The 22,744-nt window shown below is 36.1% G+C and overlaps 1 protein-coding gene across 7 annotated transcripts in view; it reads right to left on the bottom strand.

The window, feature by feature from the left end:
* mamo (maternal gene required for meiosis) overlaps positions 1–22,744 on the bottom strand; it is a 163,748-nt gene that overhangs the window by 25,761 nt on the left and 115,243 nt on the right. Inside the window, exons 6-7 of one of the 7 annotated variants that reach the window (XM_089263422.1) lie at positions 5,154–6,147; positions 448–4,065 (exon numbers count right to left, since the gene is read on the bottom strand). The exons of the other annotated variants lie outside the window; for them this stretch is intronic. Coding sequence (XP_089119548.1) covers positions 3,917–4,065; positions 5,154–6,147 — 1,143 coding nt within the window. The 3' untranslated portion in view covers positions 448–3,916. Of the gene's footprint in view, positions 1–447; positions 4,066–5,153; positions 6,148–22,744 lie in introns of those variants that run through there. 7 annotated transcript variants of the gene reach the window in all.

The raw sequence follows: 22,744 nt of genomic DNA, 5'->3' as shown, positions 1-22,744 counted from the left end.
AAGGCCGAAAATCACAATTTTGGTTTTGTTTTGTTCCTAAACGTTAAATTTTGTTTGCTTGATTTATTTATGTTTATACTCATAGTTATTTTTTATGTTAAATTAATTTTGTTTGTTTTTTTTTTTTTTTTTTAGTTATGTTTATGTTACTCAAAAAATTGATTTTTCCTTGCATTTTGAACATCACAATGTCGAATTGATGCCTGTTGGATTTCCATTTTTTGTTTACATATACTTCTTTTTTTTTTTTTACCTAATTTTTCCCCGCCCCCCTCAAGCCACTGCCTCTAATACTGCGCGCTCCCTGTCTGTGAGGAAAAAGCCAACAACAAAATCTGCTCATTATTATTCTTGTTTTTTTGGTATTATTATTATTATTATTTTTTTTTTTTGAAATGCAAAGCGAAATTTGAATTCTCAATGGTTTAAATACGTAAATTTCACATATTTTTGTTGTTGTTGTTTTTTTTTTTAATGCTATCACAGCCAAATTGTTTAATCCAAAAATGTTTATGTTTGTTTCCTTTTCGCTACTTTTTTATTTGTTTTTGGAATTTTGCTTTTTTTTTGTTTTTTTTTTTCGAAAAAGTCTCTTGTTTTGCATTTTTTTTTGTGTTTGTTTTGTTTTTGTTTTAAAATTTAGAATTTTGAATTTTGCCTAGCGTGCGTTTTGCTTTATATTTTAATTATTTTGTTTTTTACTTTTTTATTTTTTTTATATATATAATTTGCGTATTTTATTGTTGGTTTGTTGCCATTTTCTATTCAATTCTGGATTTCGTTAGCCGCTGTTACTCCAAAATGCGCAAGGCCGCAAAAAAAAAAAAAAAAAAAAAAAATCGCTTTCTATATAAGTTCTATATAGGTATATCTGGTATCTCTAGTCCACTCAGAGCGCGCCCAAACGTCGATATAGTTACTTTATTTGTTTTTGTTTATAATATAATAGATTTGTTTTGATTTCTATTTGTTATAATTTTGAGATCGATTTGTATTGTGTTTTTGTTTTCGCTATATATCTGTGGGCTACTTGGGCTCTGAGCTCGGGACCTATGAAAAGGTGTCTATGCGGCCAGTCTAGGAAATATTTCTCAGCTCTTGTTGTTGTTGCTGCACAGCGTTAAGCACTTGAATTGTGTCGAAATAATAACTGAATTAAAAATATTGTTTTTTGTTTTGTTTTGTTTTGTTTTTTGTTTAGCCAAAAGTTTCTGAATTTCTTTAAATTAAGTGCTAGTGTTGAACAACAAAAATAAAGAAAAACGAGTTGGTTTATTGTTTGTGTGTTTGTTGTTGTTTCCTTCTTGGTCAAAGCAAAGTAAACTGAGCGATAAAAAGTAACGAAGCTGCTGGCGCCGCTGCGACTCATGCAGCTGCCCCAAAAAGTAGGCAACGCAAAATTTGTGTTGGCAATCAAAGCGAACGTGTGTGTGTGTGTGTGTGTGTGTGTGTGTGTGTGTGTGTGTGTGTGTGTGTGTGTAGGTGGCTGTCTCTGCAGTTCAGCAAATCAATTGAACTATAAAAGTCAAACAAAAGTCTGGAGCGACAAAATTGAAGGGAAATTCAAATCGTTTTAAGCCTAAGCGATATCAGTTTCTATATAGCTGGCAGATTTTTAGTATATATATATGTACGTATGTACACATACATATACATATATGTATATTTATACAAGAAATGTGTGTGCTTCTTTCTGTTTTAAAGCTGTAAAATTTTGAATTTTAATTGTATTTAATTGATAAAAAAAAATTGTTTATGCATTGCTATTCCTTTAAGTATGTTTATATATATATATATGTATATATATATATATAGCTATATATATATATATGTGTGTGTATGTTTAAGATCACAGATATTCTATGTAATTCTGCTGCTTTGCATAATTCACGCGTATGTCTGTATTCCATGATTTCAACTTCTTCTTCTTCTTCTTCTTCTGCTGCTGCTGCTGCTGCTTTCTCTTTCTCTACTGATTCTGAGTGTGCTTTACATTTGATGTATTTCTCTGCTACTTCAGCTGATTTTACAAATATGTTATATAGTTTGTATATATATATATATATATAGATATATGTATATGGGGTTGTTAGTGTATATGTGGCTAAAAATTAGTTAATGTCTGTTCTATACATGTGTATATATATATACGTGTGTGTGTGTGTGTGTCGATTTCTTGCATTTCATATAAATTACGCAGGGTTGTATTTTGTCAAGCATGTGGCGCCATCTGTTGTCCTAAACGTGTGCTGCTTGCTTAGGTACTTTACTATGTAGATCAAAGACCTTGAATACAGTGTGTGTGTGTGTGTGTGTGTGTGTTCGTGTGTGTATGTAGATATGTATGTGGTATACGTTCTAGTTGCTTTTGCATTCAACATACGCACAAAAGTATGCTACGATTTATTTGCTTCCTTAGCTAACAGTTCACTTTGCTTTGCTTTGCTCCGCTTTGCTTACGCAACTATATACATATACATATATATATATATGTATATATTGATATACATGTATATGTATACATTTATATGTATATAAGTATGTAGATCTTTAAGTGTTAAACTAATGTTACTTATTATTGTATCAACTCGCTAATATCGCCATCTTGCTCCATTGATCAACATCATTATTATCATGCTGCTCATCATCATCATCATCATGCGTCATTACTTAAAAAGTTACATCACGTGTTCACTGTTCTTTTTCTATATCATTACTATCGTATATGTATATATGTATGTATATACATATATTTATGCATTAATGTATATATATATATATATGTATATTTACCATTATAATTTAGTATAATTTTTTTATTTTTGTTTTTTTTTTCTTTTTATCATTTATTTTTTCCTTTACTTTCTTGAGATATACATATATATTTATATATCCCAATTAGATTCCTGCTACAACATTCACGCTGTACTTCTACCTCTTCATCTTCTTCTTCTTCTTCTTCTCCTGCTTTACTAAAATATTGTATAGAAAAAAAAAAATATGATCAACGCTTCGATTTTTCTTCATCTCTTTTTCACACTAAATTACGACATATTTTATTTTTGTTTTGTTTATCTTATCCTTTTGCTTCTTCCAAAACTGAATCTTCTGTGTGTGTGTGTGTGTGTGTGTGTGTGTGTAGGTGTGTGTGGTTTCTTTTGCATTAAAAAAAATATTATCGCTCTTGGTATAAACTTGAACAATTTGACATCGTTTGGCTATATATATATATGTGTGTTTCTGTGTGTGTGTGTGTATGTATATATGCCTTTGCCTATGCCTTTGCCTGCGATCTCTATACCTATCTCGCTCTCTTCTTTGCAGTTTTGCTTTAAATATATAGTATTTATATATATATATGTGTGTGTGTGTTTGTGTGTATGCGCTATGCTTCAGTAAAATGTAGCAAATTCTATTTGCCATTTTTTTTGTTTTTGTTATTTTTCTTTCTGTTTTGTTGTTTGCCTCGTTTTTAGTTCTTTGTTTTGTTTTTTATATAAGTAATAAAATATGTACATATTGTATATATATATGTATATATGTACACACACACACATACATGTTTATGCATATGTGTGCGTGTGTGCATATCTATGTGTGTGTGTGTGTGTGGATGTGTCTAAGCTTTTTGCGCTTGTTGTCGCTTAAGTAAGTTCAAAATTGTTGCTGTTGCTATCTCATTCTCGCTGCTGCTGCTGCTCCTGTTTCTGCTGCTGCTGCTGCTGCTGTTGTTGTTGTCTCGCTCCCATCAATTGTAGTTGTAATTGTTGTAGTTGCTATGCAAATAGTTTGCGAAATTGTTGTTGTTGCTGCTGATGTTGTTGTTGTTGTTGTTGTTGTTGTTGTTATTGTTGTTATTATTATAATAGTAGTAGTAATAATAATAATAATTTAATAACAAACTAAAATCGTTTCACTATTGCGGCAGCTCGTCCTTTGTATCGACCGGGCTGGGTGACAGAAATTTGCGCACATATTTGGGAAAATGCGTTTTCTCGTGCGCCTTGAGGATCGTCGAGCGTGAGAATGTTTTTCCGCACATGTGGCATCTGAAGGGTCGTTCACCTGAAAATTCCCCGCAAATGGTGCAATAGTTGTTGATGTTTTTGTCGTTTCGTTGTTGTTGTTGTTTTTTTTTTTTTTTTTTTTTTTTTTGCATTTTGCGGGTTTACAAAAGGAAGTTCAATATGTCAGATTAAATATATTTATAGTATATTTTAAGAACAAGTAAAGGAAAGCTCATAGAAGTGTTGTGTGAGTGTGTGTGTGTGTGTGTGTGTGATTTGTGGCAACTGGCTGCCGGCAAAGCTCTCGGAAGGGCGAGCTTTCAAGCGAACTTCGTTGAAGCTCGATTCGTTAGCGCTTTGAAATTATATCAAGCGGAGCTTTAGACCATTAAAGCTTTGTCGGAGTGAGTGTGAGCTTTGAAAGAAATGCGCGAATTATAAATATTTAAATCAAAGCTCTAAGGACACTGATGGAGCATTGGACCCTTCTTTTAAAACTATTTGAAATATATAATAGAGTTGAAAACATTTAAAGCTCTGCTAATGTTTTTTTGAAGATTTAACCTCTGAATGAACAGAAATTCTTAGTGTCATTGGCATTAAATCAATTATTAGAAAGCCGAAACTGTTTGAAAAATATACTGATGATTCAAAAATGGAATCATATTTATATATCTATATATATAAAAGAAATCGATTTGATTCAGGTACTTTATATACTCCATATATGAATGCATTATGTTTCATTACTCTCATTGAGGTGCTTTAGTCGTATGCTTTATGAATAGTTAGCTTAAGATTTGTTCAGTACCAGCTGAAAGACTTGATCAAAAATTGAATGCATATAAGAAAAAAGCTTTTCAGATATATAGACATGTATAATACGGAATATAAATATGTATATACGAAATACTCATTAATAAGAGCTTAAATTATAGACATATATCATATGGAATATAGAAATGTATAGTATATAACTCTATGATATCTTCATTAATGAGCTTTAGATTTGTTCAATTTGATTTGAATTCAAAGGTATCAAATAGAAGAGAGTGAATTATATATGTATGTATATATAAATGTGTGTGTGTGTAGTAAATTGAATGAGCAGTTTGTTGAGTTGAGTTAGGCTAGTTGGAGACTTACCCGTGTGCACGCGACAATGATCTTTCATGTGGTGGCGCAGCTTAAACGCTTTGCCACAAAACTCACATTTAAATGGTCGATCACCTGTATGTACCGACAAATGCGTGATCAGTGATGTAACATCGGGAAAACTTTTAGCACAGAACTTACACATGACAACACTATTCGGATCACTTGACGCGGCTAGCAGCGAGGCGGCCGACGAGCCGGACTGCGTCGCTCCCGACGAGCCGGACTGCGCCGCTGCCGACGCTGCGGCGGACGTTGAGGGCGACGAGGAGCCACCGCCGCCGCCGCCGCCGCCGCTGCCACTGCCACCCATTCCCATACCAGCACCACAAGCACCACCACCACCGCCGCCACCGCCGCCACTGCCACTGCCGGGGCCAGAGTTGCCCAGCAACAGGGCAGCGGATGTGCCCGCCATGCCGCCATTTCCGGATGTCGATGAGCCGCCCAGTCCAAGGCGACCGCCAGCACCGCTGGAGCCGGGCGCCCCGCTGCCGACGGCTGCCTCCAGGCAGCTGGCCGTCAGGTTCTGTATGGTGCAGCTGACCATCTCCATGTCAAGGCCGAAGGCGGCGACCATAGCGGCGGCCTGCTCCTGCGGATCGCTGCTGCCGGCGCTGGCCGCCATTGCCGCTTGGAACGCGAACGGCTGCGGCAGGTGCGACAGGTTCAGATCGTGGGCGGTGCGCAGCTGCGAGTGCAGCAGGGCGGTGGGGTCGGGGAACTTCAGCGAGTGCGAGAACAAGTGACTCGTTAGTTTGCTTTGGTTGGGGAACGAGGCGCCGCAGTACACGCACGTCAGCAGGCGCAGCGGCGCCGTCTGTGGCTGCTGCTCGTGGGCAGCGGCTGCCGCGGCAACGGCTGCGGCGGCGGCGGCTGCGGCTGCGGCGGCTGCGCTGCTGCTGCTGCTGCTGCTGCTGCTCATGCCGCCGCCGAGCATCGCGCCAACGCCCACAGCGTGTTGTTGGGGCGATTCGGACGTTTCCTGGAACAAACACCAAACAAAAATCCAACATCAACTTCTTTACTACGTCTCGTTTTTTTGTTTTTTTTTTTTTTATTATTATTATTATTTTGTATTTTGCATTTTTGGTTTTTTAATTTTTTGGAATTTTTCAGTTTCAGTTTTTGCTTGCAGTCGATTGATCGATAGTTTTTGCTTAGCTCTCTTTGTTATCGATATATATGAATGCCATTTATCTGTGTGTGTTTTTTTTTTACATTTTTTAACTTTTTTTTTATCGCTTCTCATCAATTTCTTTTTGCTTTTCTTCGTTTTCTTTGTCTTTTTACAACTAGAATTAACTACATTTGGTTTTGTTCTCTTTTTGATTTTTCTCTTTATGCCTTTTTGTGTTTTTGTTCTTTGCAACCTCTCATGGAAAATCAACAAAAGAATATTGAAAATAAAAGGATTTCTTTTAAGAATTAAAAAAAAAAAAAATTGAAAATTTAGATTGACTTTTTTCATACTTTTTGCTTGCTGTTGTTGTACTTTTAGTTTTGAAGGGACAGAAGAAGGAAAGAGACATCAAGATAGGCATATCTATATAGATGTATATCTCTACATATATATATGTATATATATATATATATACATATGTATATGTGTCTATATATACATATATGTACGTATAAATATGTATACATCTATATAGATCTGTATAAAGGAGGCTAAGAGATGAATAGAGCGACAGAGAAAGAAAGATGAAGTTCGATATATATATACATATATATGGATATGCATATATTTATATATATATATGTATGTATATGTATATATGTATATACACACATATATATGGTTTATATTTATGTATACATACATATATATAGTTAGAGTTTCAACATGAAAGAAATCAGAATAATATACTAAATAAGGCAAATTATTAAACAAAAATTACTTAATTTGGAGTTCTTCTTCTTCTTCTATATGTGAGCTCCCAAGAGAAAGGAAAATCAACAACAACAGAATATCAAAGTTTACGTTTACAGTTATTTAAACAAATCAGCTGTACTTTAAGTTTCAACTTTTGCCTCTGCTCGCTAACGAACTCTATATATACATAGAGTAAAGAATATATATATATGTATATATATATATATAGAATATATATTTATATATATATATATATATTTTTACACAAAATTTAAAAATAGAAAAAGAAAAATCAGACGGAGAACAACATAAAAATCAAAGAAATAAACTATTTGAAATTAAGTGATATATATATGTATATATAGATATATACTTGAGATTTATGTGGAGCGTGTTGAAGTAGTATTAGGGAGTGGAAACTAAACTGGAGAAGAGAGCCTGGCTCTGATAGCCGGGCTCAAGTCAAAGCTGCTCAACTCTTAACTCTATATTTGGATATAAATATATATAAATATATATATAAATATATATACATGTATATATATATATATACTCGTGTTGCCAGTAAAAAACAAGAGGGGGGTATTCAGCATGTCTTTCGTTGTGTATTTTGTTGTAGTTGTTTATTATCTATAACTGCTTTTGCTTTATATTCTTTCATTGAATTTTTCTTCCATTTTTTTTCTTTTTGGTTTTTTGTAAGTTATTTGCATTTCTAGAATTTCGGTTCATATACATATATATATATATATAATGTACATATATAAATATATATATATATATAGTTTTTGTTTTTGTCTTTTGCTTTCAAGAAGTTGAATTTCGATTTTTGTTTGGGCGTTGTTCGAAAAACGTCGCATAATCGTACGTTAGGATTTGGTTTTTTTTTTTGTTTTTGGTTTGTTTTTTTGGTTTTTTGTTTGATTTTGTTTCATTTTATTTTGTTTTTGTTTTTTTGGTTTTATTTCATTTTGTTTGACTTTTGGTTTTTGGTTTTACATATATATTTTTCTTTTTTGGTTTTTGTTTTTTTTTTTAACATAATTTATTTTTTTATTTTTGTAAACTTATTTATACAAAAATGATTAAACTTAAATTTCACGAGCTGCATTTCGCAGCTTCGTCAATTTTTCGCGAGCTTTCGCTTTTCTCGGTAATTTTGGTTGAATTGAGTAACGCTTGGCGGTGCGCGGAACTAGTTCTTTTAAATCATGAACAAAATTTTGCTTTGGCAAAAAATCGAAAAAACAAAACGAAAATATTTTCAAAAGATTTCAAATATGAAATTGAGTTCGATTCTGACATTTAACGTACTTTGCCCACTTCTTCTTTGCTTTTTAACTTTTTGTTGCTCAAAACCAAAAAAGAAATAAAACAAAACAAAATTTAACAACAACAATAACATGAATTTAATAACACTAGAAAAGTTACATAGAAAAAAAAAATACACGAATCAATGAAAAACTTGTTTGTTTTTGCCAATTTTTGCGTCAAAATTTTGTTTCTGGTTTTTAAAATAATTATAATAAATCATAAGTGCTTATAAGAAATTTTGAAAAAAATCAAGTACAATTAATAAACAATTTATCCAAAAATATATGTATCAATAAAATTAAATAAACATACAACAGTTTTTGAAAACAGTAGAAAACAGAAAACTCAGCAGCTTCGCAGCTTTTATTCTTCTTATTTCAATTCTCAGGCCGAATCGTGTTCTTTTTTGTTTTCGAAATTTGGAAAATTAAATCAAAAATAAAAAACAATTGAAAATGCCAAATTCAATAAGTATTTTCCAAGAAGTTTTTCCTCCAATTTTTTCATTTTATTTTATTTTTTTTGCCTGCAGACATACCGAAAATGGGAATGAGAATTCGAATTTGGTTTTAGATTTCACTTCTCTGATTGATTGGAAACTGAACTTAAAAAAAAAAAAAACAAAAAAAAAATAACTAAAATTTGATTTGCAAAAAACGTAGATCAACTTCTTGACTAGATCGTAAACAAAAACAAAAAACATAAGAAAATTATTTGGAATGTGAAATCAAAGAAGGCATCAAACTCATCAAAGCCGCTCTGGGCCAAGTGGAGAACAACAAAGTACAGTCACAGCTCAACTTTCGGAAGGGAAGGAAAGCGCTTTGCGAAACAATTGGGCTATTTCGGAGGGGAGTTTTTGGGTGACGGCAATCAGAGGCTATGATCGTTCAAGGGCAGCTGGCAACGCTGGCCGACTCTATAGTGAAAGCTGGCAACGCCTATGCAGTACAATTCGCTGTTGGCAATGCCAGACGCGTTAAAACTGGGCTCGACCAGAGATGAATATACGTACATAGATTGAAGTCGTTAATACAGTTACATCCACTAATACATAGGTGATATATGTATACATATAAACATATATATAACTATATATATATATAGATATATATTTATATTTATATAGAGTAATACCTAGAGTAATACAAAGATCTGTTCACTTATACATATACATAAATATGCCATATAGAAACGAGTCACAATAACATTGTCTGTTCGAAATTTGTCCGTTGTCAGCACATCTGGTCACACTGGCGGCCCACGCGAATTCAAATTCGAAACTTAGTCTTAAATACCTTTGGTGGAGTACAACAGCAATAGATGATATTTGGCACAAGGGCATATATTATGTATATATACGAGTATATAGTAAATATATATTTTATAAAACAGACAGAGCATAGTTGTTAAAAAGAGTTAGGCAGATAAACAGATAGATAGAGAGAGAGAGAGATAGAGATAGACAGTTAGAAAAAAACGTAATAGACAGATAGTTATTTAGACAGATAGACAGATAGAGAGAGAGAGAGATAGAGTTAGAGAGAGACAAAATAAAAATGAATAACGTTCTTGAACAACATCGAGGTACAAAAAACATCAACAAGTAAAATACAACAAACACACACACACACACACTGACACACACATACGCTCGCACGCACACGCTCTCAAAAATAAAAGAGAAAAATATGTAAACATTGTTTTAAGCTGAGACAAATCCCTGGAAATAAATCCAACAACGCTGAGTGCAAAATAGGAAAAAACAAAAACAAAACAAAAATCACCAATAACTGAGATTCAATGAAATCCTTAACGGGAAACGAAAGCTTAAAGAAGCCAACTTAATAACAGCTTTAAACAGTTTAAGAACATCCTCTAACTGCCTAAATCTCTATTACGTTCAGCTAGCCTAGTCTTTGTTCGATATTTAATGAGAGCTCTCAATCTAAATTCTCTCATTTCTCAATAAGTCTTTTACTCGTTACTTTACTCGTCTATCCTCACTCGTTGCTTCTGTGTTCATTTAGCCTTTGTCTCGTCCATCCCCACTCGTTGCTTCACTCAACATCCTTCAGTCCATTTACTTATTACAGTCTCGCCTTTTGTTAGTTGATTACCGATATTCGCTACTATTTGTATCTCGCTATTCTTTACCATTGAAGTCTACTCGTTGCTTTTAGCACTTTTCATATCTGTGCCTTTTTACTCGTCCAGAGTCTCGCTACTCGTTACTTTTACTAGTTTCATAGTCAAAAAAGTCTGAACACTTAAAGTTAGACCTAATCGCTCGTCCCTTCATTCTTCATAGGCGTCACTCGTCGCTCTAATACTCAAGTATCGCTACTCGTTATACATAGCTACTACCTCTATACATATTCTATACTTCATGTTAGACCTACTCGCTCGTTACTTCATTACCAAGGCCTCTATTGGCGTCACTCGTCGCTCAAATACTCGCTACTCGTTACTCTTTAATGTTTTAATATCTAAGCCATCTCGTCATCCATCTCGTTACTTTTCGTCAACTTCAACTCGTCACTCTGAGTTGCAAAAGACTCGATACTCGTTACTTTGCAGCAATCTAAGTCGGCTCGCTTCTTGAGTCTTGAGCTACTCGTTATTTAGTTTTGCCTCGTCAGTCGTTACTTATAGCTGCTAGAGTCATACTACTCGTTGCTCTGTCCGATTCCAGTTAGGTTAGTCTCGTCACTTTTCTACTCGCTTTTACAGGCCCAAAAATCATCGTCACTTGTTGCATTTTCTTTCTCGTTGTCTCGCTAATCGCGTTCGATTTGGCTGTCCCGTTAGCTTCGTCACTATTACTAGCTCACCTGCTCCTCTGTAAGATGATGGCAATTGTTTTGTTTTAGATAATTTTGTATAATAGTTGTTGTACTAATACGAATGCAATTTATTGAACATTGTAAAATGATAATCTAGGACAATGAAAATCATATACAGTAAACATACATAGAGACATACATACATACATACAGACAATACATACATATATATAAATATGTATTATTGAAAATGTCACATAGAGTATATAACGAAAAAAATAAATACATTTAGCTTATGGAAAAATAGAACACACACATTTACCATTTACATAAACGAACAACGAACGAACGATTTATGTAAAAGCGTTCCACATTTAGATAATACATAGATATATCAGAAAAAAAATACATATTTTATATATGTAAACGAGTGTAGGTGTGTGTGTGTGTGTGTGTAGGTGTATGTGTGTAGGTGTGTAGCATCAATGTTGTTAATTTGAGTTTAGATTTTTGATTCTCTTTTTTGTTTTCTTTTTTTCTTTATATTTTCGTTGATTTTTGTTTTGTTTTCTTTTTATTATATAACTTAAAAAACACCAAAAGCGCTTTAGTACGATATATATTTTTTTTTTGTTTATAATTAATGCATTTTTATAGATAATATTTATAGTTGTTTCTTTTCTTTTCTTTCTATTTTTTTTTTCTTTTTCTTTTTTCTGTTAATTGCACAACGTTCAGGGAACATGTTTGGTTTTTTACTGGACCCCTCTTGTTTTCTAGCTTGAATTGATAAAATTTGAGTATGCTAATATCAAATATCTACTTCTTCTTCTTTCTGTTTTTTTTTTTTGTCTTGATTTTTATTTTGGATTATTATTATTATTATAGAGTATGTAAAAGCACAACACACAGTTTGACACATTGAAATATTTTTAGTTGATAGTTAATTAAACAGCGAGAGATAGAGACAGACAGAGAGAGAGAGATAGATAGATAGATAGATTGATAGGTAGATACAGATAGAGATAGATAGATAGATAGATAGAGAGAGATAGAGACACAGAGAGAGCGTGTAAGACAAAGAGAGCAAGTTAAGTAGCAAAAAGTCACATACATTAGTATATAGTACATTAGTATTAAATATATATTCAAAGTATTTCAAATTAATAAACAAATCAAGAAGAAAGAAACAAAAAATATTCCACTAGTGAAACATATTATGCTAAATTATCGATTGGAAATCGCCTTGCGGCATGGAAATTGTGTGTATAAAAGCAAAAATTTCAATTCAATTTTTTGGGGATTTTTCTCAGCTCGGGAATGGTCCAAATTTTATGTGCACTCAAATTGGGTTCAATTTTCTTTTCATTTTGAATTTTGGTTTTCAATTTTTGAATTTTGATTAATTTGTTTTCAGTTTTTTTTTTTAGGGGTTTTTGGTTTTATACGTTTTTTTTTTTTTGTTTTTTTGTTTTTATAAAGCGCAAAATCTAAGTGTGGAATTATGTATTTTTTTTTTGTGTATTTTCTTTTGGTATTTTTGTTATTTTTTATGACTATACTTAAGCTAAAAAGTAGTACAAAACATGCAAAAATTACTAGAGTATGATATGATATACAAAGGCCAGTGTGAGGGCTACAAGTTGCAATAAGTGTTGGAAAAACGTCAAAGCTTATATATACATATATAAATATATAGAGTTGTGTGGGTTGTGTGTGTGCGTGTGTGTGTCTGTATTGCTAAGATAACATTAAAAAATAAGTGTGTGAACTTATATAGAAAAAGATGGGAATCGGGATCAACTATAAAGTGAAGAGGAAGAGCTTCGAAAAGTATTAATAAAAGACAGAGATAAGAGAGATCTATGCCAAGTAAGCCCAAACAGAAATCAACAAAACTCATGGCGAACATGATTAGCTAAGAATTTGAAATTTAGAGAAGCAATAATGTCTAGGAGAACCGAAACTTGGCTAGAAACATTCACTATTTATACACATGCTATAAATGCAGGCGAGACTACAAGTGAAGTCTATAAATAATGCTAGTTTCAATGGCGAATTGAAGTGTCGATGGGATTCTAGTGCGCCCTATTAAGAAATACAGCGAATAATCGAACTGTTATCGATAAATATCGATACAGTGAAGCATAGATAAAGCCAGGCATCTTCTACATAATCAAGCCAACTGTAGAGGCGGCGTCAATTAGGTTTCAACTCGACTGAATTATCGATAAATATCGCTGCACAGCCAATTGCAATGAATACGAATCGAATTAGTAAATCAAAATTGAATTCTTTAACGTGTTCCATTGCATATTCAATTCGTGGCCCCAGTGGCCAGTCGAGGCTCCACTGCACCACTGACTTAGAAAAGCAAGCAACAACACCAGCAACAACAACAACAACAACAGCAGCAGGAACTACAACTCAATATGCACATATAGCAGCATATACTACATACATCTATCTGTATGATGTGGCCATGTTGCGTGATTTGCCTTTTGGGCGACCTTTTTTTTTTCAATTTGCTTTTGCCTCTCTATTCTTTTTAGTTGTTTCCTATTCCTGGTGCCAAAGTCGCTTTCCATTAGGCAAATTGCAGTGCGGCGCGCGCTTGTCGCCACAAACGAAATGCGGCTTATTATTCAATAAGGCTGCAGCAGCAATGTGGGTCACACTCACATTCACTCTCTCCATGTGTGTGTGTGTGTGTGTGCGTTGCCAATTTGCATTACAGTGGGCTGGGTCAGCGTATTAGTCGCATCTTGAGCCAACATATGCCTGGCCTGGCAATTGTTTTGCAATCGAAGCGAGATGGCAATGCCGAGCGAGAGAGAGCGAGAGAGAGAGAGAGAGAGAGAGAGAGAGAGAGAGCGAGAGCAGCAGCATCATTTGGCGCTATGTCGTTGAACTGTTGCAAGTTCAACGCGCCACCTTTTTGGCTAATGGAATCATTAACAGCGCCAGCAGACGACAAAGGGACAGACGACAAGCGACGAGCGACAAGCGACGTCGACTGTTCGACTGCCTGGCTAAAGTCTCTCTAGCTTCGCATACTCATTCCGTTGAATGTCCTGCGCTGCGTCTGTCAGTCAGCGTCCAGGACACTCACAGCCCAGCCAAGCCGAGCCAGGCCAAACCCAGCCAGGCCACCCAAGCTGCATCGACAGGCCGTCCACAGGCCTTGCCATCCATGTCAACGTCTGCGTCATCGTCTTGCGACTTTTCGCTCGTCGTCGCCATAATAATAATCAAATATCGATCGATGTGCGTCTGGTTTTGGTTTTTGGGCTCTTGCCTTCTTGGCACGACAATTTTCGACGGTCGACGGTCGACGGCCTTCCACGTATATATACTCTTAGCTCGAGTCCCCGCTAATTCTTATGCAATCTGATGTATATAGTATATATAGATATATGGTATATATTTTAATCTGCTAGCCTTTTGCTTTATTGGATTATGAGCACTCGATGCTTCTGTTGCTAAAATACTTCAGCCTCCACTTTTGTAGATTTTTATTTGGGGTTTTTTGGCTTTTTGGGTATATATAGTATAGGTATAGTTCGACCTGCTAGATTTTTTCTTTTTCTGGTTACTCTTATTTTAGCCAAGACTCCAAGGAATTTGTTCTTAAATGTATTTTACATATGTATGTATATATTGTCCGATCTTTCTAGATGTTTTCATTTTCAGTTTTAAGTTTTTTGAGCTTCTTTGCTCTCTGGATATATATATTATATATACTGTCGAGTGCCGAAATGTCGAAATGACAAGTGAATCCGTTTTTTATATCGAATTACACAGAAATTCAAATTATCGAGAATTATCGAAAGTGAATTTTGTTCAAAGGGTTCGAGATTTCTTGGATATATAGCAATTTTTCATTTAGTGGGCTAAAATTATCGAGACTCGACGGTATAAAGTTCGATGTTCTTTATTTCTTGTTTTTCTAGTTATTCTTATTCTGGACAGAACTCTAAGGAAGCATATTATATAGTATCTATTTTTATTTATTTGGCCCCTTATTCCACGACATTTTATATATAGTATATGAAGTATTTTCTCTGGCACCATTTCTCTTATTCTGGTTCCTCATTGTTCTGGCCATCTATTTATTTATATATAGTTCGTTTCTCTAACCAAATGAGTGACTAGGGTATTTGCTAGTCGGCCATCTAATTGCCATTGTATACAATTGCGTTTTTTCCTTCACTTAGCTGCCTTCTGTTTTTCGTTTTCGTTTTCGTTTTTTTTGGTTAGGTCCTTTGGCTGCCTTTCTTTTTGCCTTTCCCTTCTCCTTCTTCTGCGGCGTTGGCCTTTTCCTTTTCAGTTTCTTGTACTTGTTCATTGCTTTTTAGTTTTGTTGCTTTGTTTGTTGCACTTAAAGCTCTGTCCGCTGTGCCGCTGCACGTTTGTTGCTTCACTCGAATTTTAATATTAAAATCGCATTTTTAATGAAACTCGTCGAGCAGCTGCGCTCGGCCCCAACTCCAGCGGCCACTGCAGAAGGCCAAAATAGACGCAAATAGATGACGCATACGACGCATCTGGCAAGAGGAGCCAAATACACACACACACATACACACACACACACACATGCATGTGTTAGGGCAGCAGATAGCAAAGGGTTGCAGCCTTTACTAATTTTTTTTCGTTTTTTTTTTTTTTGGAGAGGGATGGAAGTGTGGGCTATGATGCAGCAGCCGTTAGAGCGGAAGCGACTATTTGAAATATATATATATATCTATATATATATATGTATGTATGTATGTCTTATTTTTCGTAATATTTTTGCACAAATTATTATGTATTGTTATAATTTTTGCCTTTTTCTATTTTGTTTCTCCTGCTGCTGCTGCTGCTGCTGCTGCTGTTGTGCATTTGTGAGCAACAACGGCAAGAAGAGCAATGCAAACACACAACAATAACACACACACATACACACAGTTAGACACATGCACATGTTGAGCTGCAATGGGCGCTCGAAAGTATGCAACAATATTTTAAGCGCTCGCTTTTTCGGCCTTTCGTGTGCTCCATGTGTGTGTGTGTGTGTGTGTGTGTGGTTGGAGTGTTTTGTAATATTTGTTTGTTTTAATATATGTATATTCATACATACATACACATATATTTATATGTATATTTTTGTGTGCGCCGTTTGACGTTTTGGTTATGGGGATTTCGTTTCTGTTATGGACTGCGCTGTTGCCTGATTTTTAATAAAAATAAAATACAGACACACACACACACCAACACACACGCACCCACATCAAGGCTTGGGCAAAATGCAAACAGCTAAAGTAGTCGAAAGATACAAAAAAAAAAAGGCAAAAAATAAAAAAGAAAATGTGAAAATAAATATAAAAAGCGCAGCCCAAACAAAAGTCAGACATTGAATGCAGCACGCGTGGGTACGGGAGTTAAACTCCACTTGGCATGGGGCACTGCAGCGCCCACGCGGGCTTAAAGCACGCTTTTTGGCCAACAACTTCAACTGGCCAAGTGCCAAGACATGCCAGCGAGTCAGTTAATGAACAGTGTGCGCAGCCAAGGAAAGGCCATTCTAGCTTATCTGAACTTGACGAGGCATTCGATAGACCTATCGAGGAAAAGTTGCCTCCTGGCACGACCACAAAGTGGGCTGAACTCTGGCTAGAACTCAGATTGCAGTGGAGTTAAGGGCAATCGATCCATAGTCGCATTCGCAGGCAAGAGCACAACTTGTGCAATCGATAAATGCTCATCAATAATTATCGATTTCAGTGTATGGCATTAAGTTACCAGATCCCAACCGAATTGCATATTAACATGACTTGAATTCCAAATTGAAGCACTTTGATAACTAATAACATTGCTACAAGTATACATACTTATCGAATGTTATCGATATATTTATATACATCAATATGCCAGTGGCAAAACGGACTACTTGAAAATTTATTTAATTGTTTTACCAGTCTAACTGCTTATCGATAACTTTCAAGAAAATGACAATTTGATGATTTTGCATATTTATCGATATACAAGTCTGTTCCTTCATACATATACTACATACAGTTCACTATTGGTCAGACGCATGCAAGTCCAGCTGAGTGACTTTAAAAAGAAAGCATTTAAGACCTCAAGACTTATCGATAAATATCGATATATATGTATGTTTTTGCATGCATTTGACTGTTGCGTGTTGATCACACCATTTGATGCCCGGCAAAGCCCACTTTAAGCCCTTGGCAAACATTCCGTTATGCTGAGCTATTAGCCAAGCCACTCCACTCCACTCCACGCCACTCCATTCCCCGCAAAAAATTGCGTTAACCATGGTTGGACCTGGGCCCCCCACCACACGCGCTGCGAACGCATTCAGTGGCGCATGGTGCTGCGCCCAAAAATAAAAATAATAAAAATACAAAGCAACAAAACAAAAATATATACAAAAAAAAAAAAAAAAAAAAACAACACACAAAAAAAAGAAGCACTTGAAAAACTTTGCAATCAACGCGGCGGACTGATTACAATGCCCGGGCAGCGCAGTCAGCGGTGACGCCAGCGCAGGCTCAGCGAGTAGAGCTGCTGAGAATGAGGGAGAGTGAGCGAGAGGGAGAGATACGTGAGGGTACGTGCACAAATGTGCAATGTGCGTGGAGTTTTGCAGGAGTCAAAGTGCTTGCTTACACACACACACGCACACATACGCACACAGACACACACATAGACACCCATGCATGAATCCAATATATTTTCGCTTTGGCATTTGTTGCGTTTCGAGATGTTTGTTTGGACGACGTTGTATTTTGGTTGTGTATGTGTGTGTGTGTCTGCGTGTGTGTGTGTGTGTGTGATTGACAGTTGCCCCATTGATAAGAGTTGGCGTTAGTGCTGGCCCAGGCGGGGCGGGGCGAGGAGGTCGTTTCATATTTTTTATAATTGAAATGCGGCTGCCTAAATGCAGTCAAAAGTTATGCGAGCCTCAAAAAATAAAACAACAACAAAAAACCGCAAAAAATATGATACGCATACGCAGCTAAACAAGAACACCGGGAGTGGAAGAGAGAGCGAGAGCGAGAGGAGGTAGAGACGACGACGACGACGACGATGACGCTGCATAAAATGCAAACACAGCGACAGTTAAGCCTCGGCCTAAAGGTATGCTACAGAAGGAAAAAAAAATAGCATGAAAGCAACAGCAACAAAAACGACGACGGCGACGGCGACGACGAAGCGAGCAGGCAAATGAGAATGTGAAGGCGCACGTAAAGTAGAAGGAGCAGCAAACAGGAGAGCGAGCAGGAGCAGGAGAGCGAGCAAGAGTTTAAGTAAGTGTGAGTGAGTAGGCAACGTCAGACGAGCGAAGCTTACAAAAAAAAAAAAAAAAGAAAAAATAGAAAAACACACAAGTAAATAAAGAAGGTATTTGTTTCAAAATTAAATACGCACGTGTAAATGTGTGTATGTGTGTGTCTGTGCATGTGTATGTGTGTTTGTTTGCAACTGCAGTCTGTGCATGGAAAGCAAAGGGTAAAGGAAAGCAAAAGTTGTTGCTGCTGTTGCTGCTGCTGTCGCTTGCTGATGTTGTCTTTTTGCCGTTATTATTTTTATTATTCTTATAATTTCTAGACGTGCCCAAACAGAGATGAAGAGCAAGAGCGAGCAAAACGCGCAGCAACAAAAAAAAAAAAAAAAGGAAAGTGTAAAAGCAAAAGTATTTATGAAGCGGCAAATGCGGCTGAGCTGAGCTAGGCGAAGAGCGGTGGAGAGTGAGCGAGTGGAAGAGCGGGAGAGTGGCAGGCGGTGTAGAGTCATGGAGAGCAAGAGCACAGCCATTTATACACATGTGTGCGTGTGTGTGCGTGTGTCAGCGTCAATGTCCGACAACGACTCCAGACAGCGAGCGCGTGTGTGCGGGGCCTCTGCTACCTTTCTTTTTTCTTTCTTTCTTTTCGTTTTTTTTTTTTTTTTGTTTTGGTTGCTATTTATTTTTCGGTTTTTGTTTTTTAGATAAATTTTTATTTGAATTTATGCACATGTGCGTTGCACACGTGGGTCTGTGTGCGCGTGTGTGTGTGTGTGTGTGTGTGCGAATGTGAGGAATGCGCTACGCAAAAATTTGTGGACATTGCCGACTTAAGCAGCTGCAGCTGCAGCAGAACAAATTCGAAACTTTAGTTAAATATAGACCAACAAACTGCCACTGTCACATATGCTATAGCTATCGATAACATTTCTCAAATCGATTGTCGTTATCGGGACATTGCATAGCGCCTAGCTTGAGTTAAGCTAGTCGAACTCTTGTCGACTTTGTTGCGCTGCAGTCGTTGCGTTGCGTGTCGCATGGGGTCGCACACAGCACACGTTGGCCTTTGTACATGTTTGTGTGTGTGTGTGTGTGTGCACTGCAATACCAGCTACCCCGTGCCTCCGCGCTTACGGGTCTTTCGTGCGTCGCTTAAATTCGTCAAGCGTTGCAACAAAGTGCGTTTTGTACTTTTTCTTTGCACTGGCGTCGACGCTGTCGTCGTCGTCGTTGTCGCTGTCGCTGTTGACGAGCAAAAACACACACACACACACACACACACACGCAAGCAAAAAAGTAATGGCAAAAGCTTTCGCCACACACATGTGCACACACGCATACGCAGCGGCAGAGCCAAGAAATATAATAAAAACGACAGCGACTATTTTTTTTTCGTCTGTTTTTTTTGTTTTTGTTTTTATTTCAGCTGCTTGTTCGCAAAAAATGTTCGCTTAAAAAGGCAGAAGCGGCGACATTTTAGCAGCTAGGGGGGGTGGCGAGGCGACGAGCGGGATCCCAAGCGTGTGTCGAAAATAAGAGAAAATCAGAAGAAGCAGAAGAAAACGTAATGTGAAAATATATTTGTGCCGGAAGCTAAAAAATGTGATGTTTTTTTTTTCTTTTTGTTCGACGCTGCTGCCGCTGCCTTCATGCGCTATGCTTAAATATTGCAAGTACAGTTGTGCGCGCTGCGCCTAAATGCACGCTTCAAGTGCTTTCCACTGGCTGCCAAATTATTATCCGATGTAGCTAGAGCTTGGACAGGGGAGGGGGCGACGTGAGGGACATCTGCCACAAAGGATTCGCCTTATCAATGCGCAAAATATTGAAATTGAAAAATCGCCAAATGTTTTATTTAATTATTTTCGAATGCATTTTCGCGCTTCTCGTTTTGTTTGACATTTTTCTCATTTGGCCCGCTAGGCCGTTTGTTTCGTTGCCGGCGTCATAAATTATGGCCGGCCATAGGGGAAATGGAAAAGGAGAAAGCACAACTATTTGCAACACGAAATGACAAAACAATGAACGAGGCCAAACAGCAGCGCGACTTTCCCTATATGCCCGACTCTCTATGCGCTTCTCATGCTGTGCAAGTGAGGTTAGTTTTGTGGTTCGACAAACAGTTGGAATTAGAAGAGGATTTTGTAATTTTTACATTTGAATTTCGGGTAAAGGGGATATACATATATATAAAATACACATATACATATACATGTATGCGAAGGCCACTTTCGATGCGCTCCTTAATCTGTAGAGTGACGTTAGTCTGTAACGGGAATTTGGGGATTTCAATTTAAAGCGGATTGCATTATAGCTGATGCAAGTACGTGGACGACTCTCTATGCGCTTCTCATGTTGCACAAGAGCTTAGAAAGTGGTAAATTTTAATGGAGGCGACTCTCTATGCGCTTCTCATTGACTAAAGTAAGGTTAATTACATGTAGCGCAGATCTAAAATAAATGTACTTTATGCATACTTGGAACTCAATTATTAGGCGCCCTTCTATGCGCTTCTCATGCAGTCTAGTGGTTCAACTGAATCCACATTTCATTGCTTACGTATTGCGATTCCACACAAATGACTAATTGCGTCTTTCTATGCGCTTCTCATTGTGATTGCGACTGGTATTTCGAGAGAATCTTTAACAAACTACGTAAATGTTTACAAATACTTCAAATACATATATCAACTGATAGACTAGACTGTGCAGGGCAGATACAGTAGCGAATACGCTTCGGCTTAGATGCGGCCTTACGTTTTGGCCATATTGAAAATTATAGTGTCGTAAACATGCAACTGCAATAGCCACGAACAACAACAGCAACAACAGCAGCAACAACAACAGCAGTAGTAAAACAAAAAATTAAATTAAAATAGAAAACAAACTCTCGAACATGGTCAGCAAATAAATAAAAAATGGTCAGGCTAAAAATGCTAAAAACAAATAAAGCAAAAATATGCTAGAAAAAAATAAAAAAAAAATGGTGAAAAAAGCGAATTGCAAGCGGAAATTGCAATAGCAATGTTTTGCCACTGTATGTGTGTGTGTGTGTGTGTGTGTGTGTGAAGTAACAAAATCCGCTGGCCGCATAAAAAACAACATTAGAAACCAATGCAAACTAGCTGAAACACAAAAGGAGAACAGGGGGAAAGAAGGGAGGGAGAGAGAGAGAGAGAGCGAGAATGAGAGGGGGATAGGGAGCTAGATAAAGAGAAATGACATTTTGCTGTGCGAAAACTTATTGCACAGAGTGTTTACAATATATATATATATATATATATATATATGTGGGAGTAAATGTATGTGTGCGTGTGTGATAGAGATAGCAATACGTATAGACAAAAATACGAGTGATTTTGTTTTTGTTTTTGTACAGATAGAAAGAGAGCGCACTACAACATGGAACAACAACAACAACAACAACAAAGAGTTTAAAAGAAGAAGAAATAAGTAAAATATATATATTTATGTATATATACATATATATAGAGATAGATTAAAATATACATATATAATAGATCACATTATTATATGGTATATTTTTTGGTATTTTTTGCTTGTCCAAAATACTTTTGTCTATATACATACACATATATATAATAAAAAATAAAACGTATATATATGTATATAGCTATATATGTATATATTAAAGTGTGTATGTGTGTGTGTGTATATATGTATATAAATATTGATTATGTATGGAGATTAAAGAAATATATACGTATATATTATATATAGATATGTATATATATATAATAAATACACATACATATACATAATAAATACATATACATATATATACAATTCATAGACAAAGAACACGACGAAGAGCAAAAACATGTGTTGAGTTTTGATTTGTTTTCTTTGCTTAGATTTGGTATTGTTTTTTTTTTTTTTAAATTATTGTTATATATAATATATATAATATTGAGAGAGAGAGATATATATATATATAAATATGCAATGTATATATAAATGGCAGGTATATAAACGACAGACAAAGAGAGAGAGAGAGAGACAGAGAGAGATAGAGAGAGAGAGAGAGAGAGAGAAAGGGCGTATACGTAATATTGTGTTGAAATAATAATTTGAACTAGAGCTTGGAGCATTGAATTGGGCGCAATCAAAAGATAGAAAATGTGTAAAAGAGAGAGAGAGAAAGTGAGATAGAAAGAAATGGAGAGAGAGAGAGAGAGAGAGAGAGAGAGAGAGATGAGGCGTGTAGCCATATTGTTTGATGTATTTAAATACGTATTTGCTATAGAGAGATATAGCTAGCATTCTCAGTGAAATCTCTGAGCGAGAAGGAT

The sequence above is a fragment of the Drosophila navojoa genome, chromosome X (genome assembly GCF_054131105.1).
Source record: "Drosophila navojoa isolate 15081-1374.11 chromosome X, UAZ_NAV_1.0, whole genome shotgun sequence".
Lineage (NCBI taxonomy): Eukaryota > Metazoa > Arthropoda > Insecta > Diptera > Drosophilidae > Drosophila > Drosophila navojoa.
Note: the sequence above shows the minus strand (reverse complement) of the source record. Positions and strands in the feature narration are given on the sequence as shown.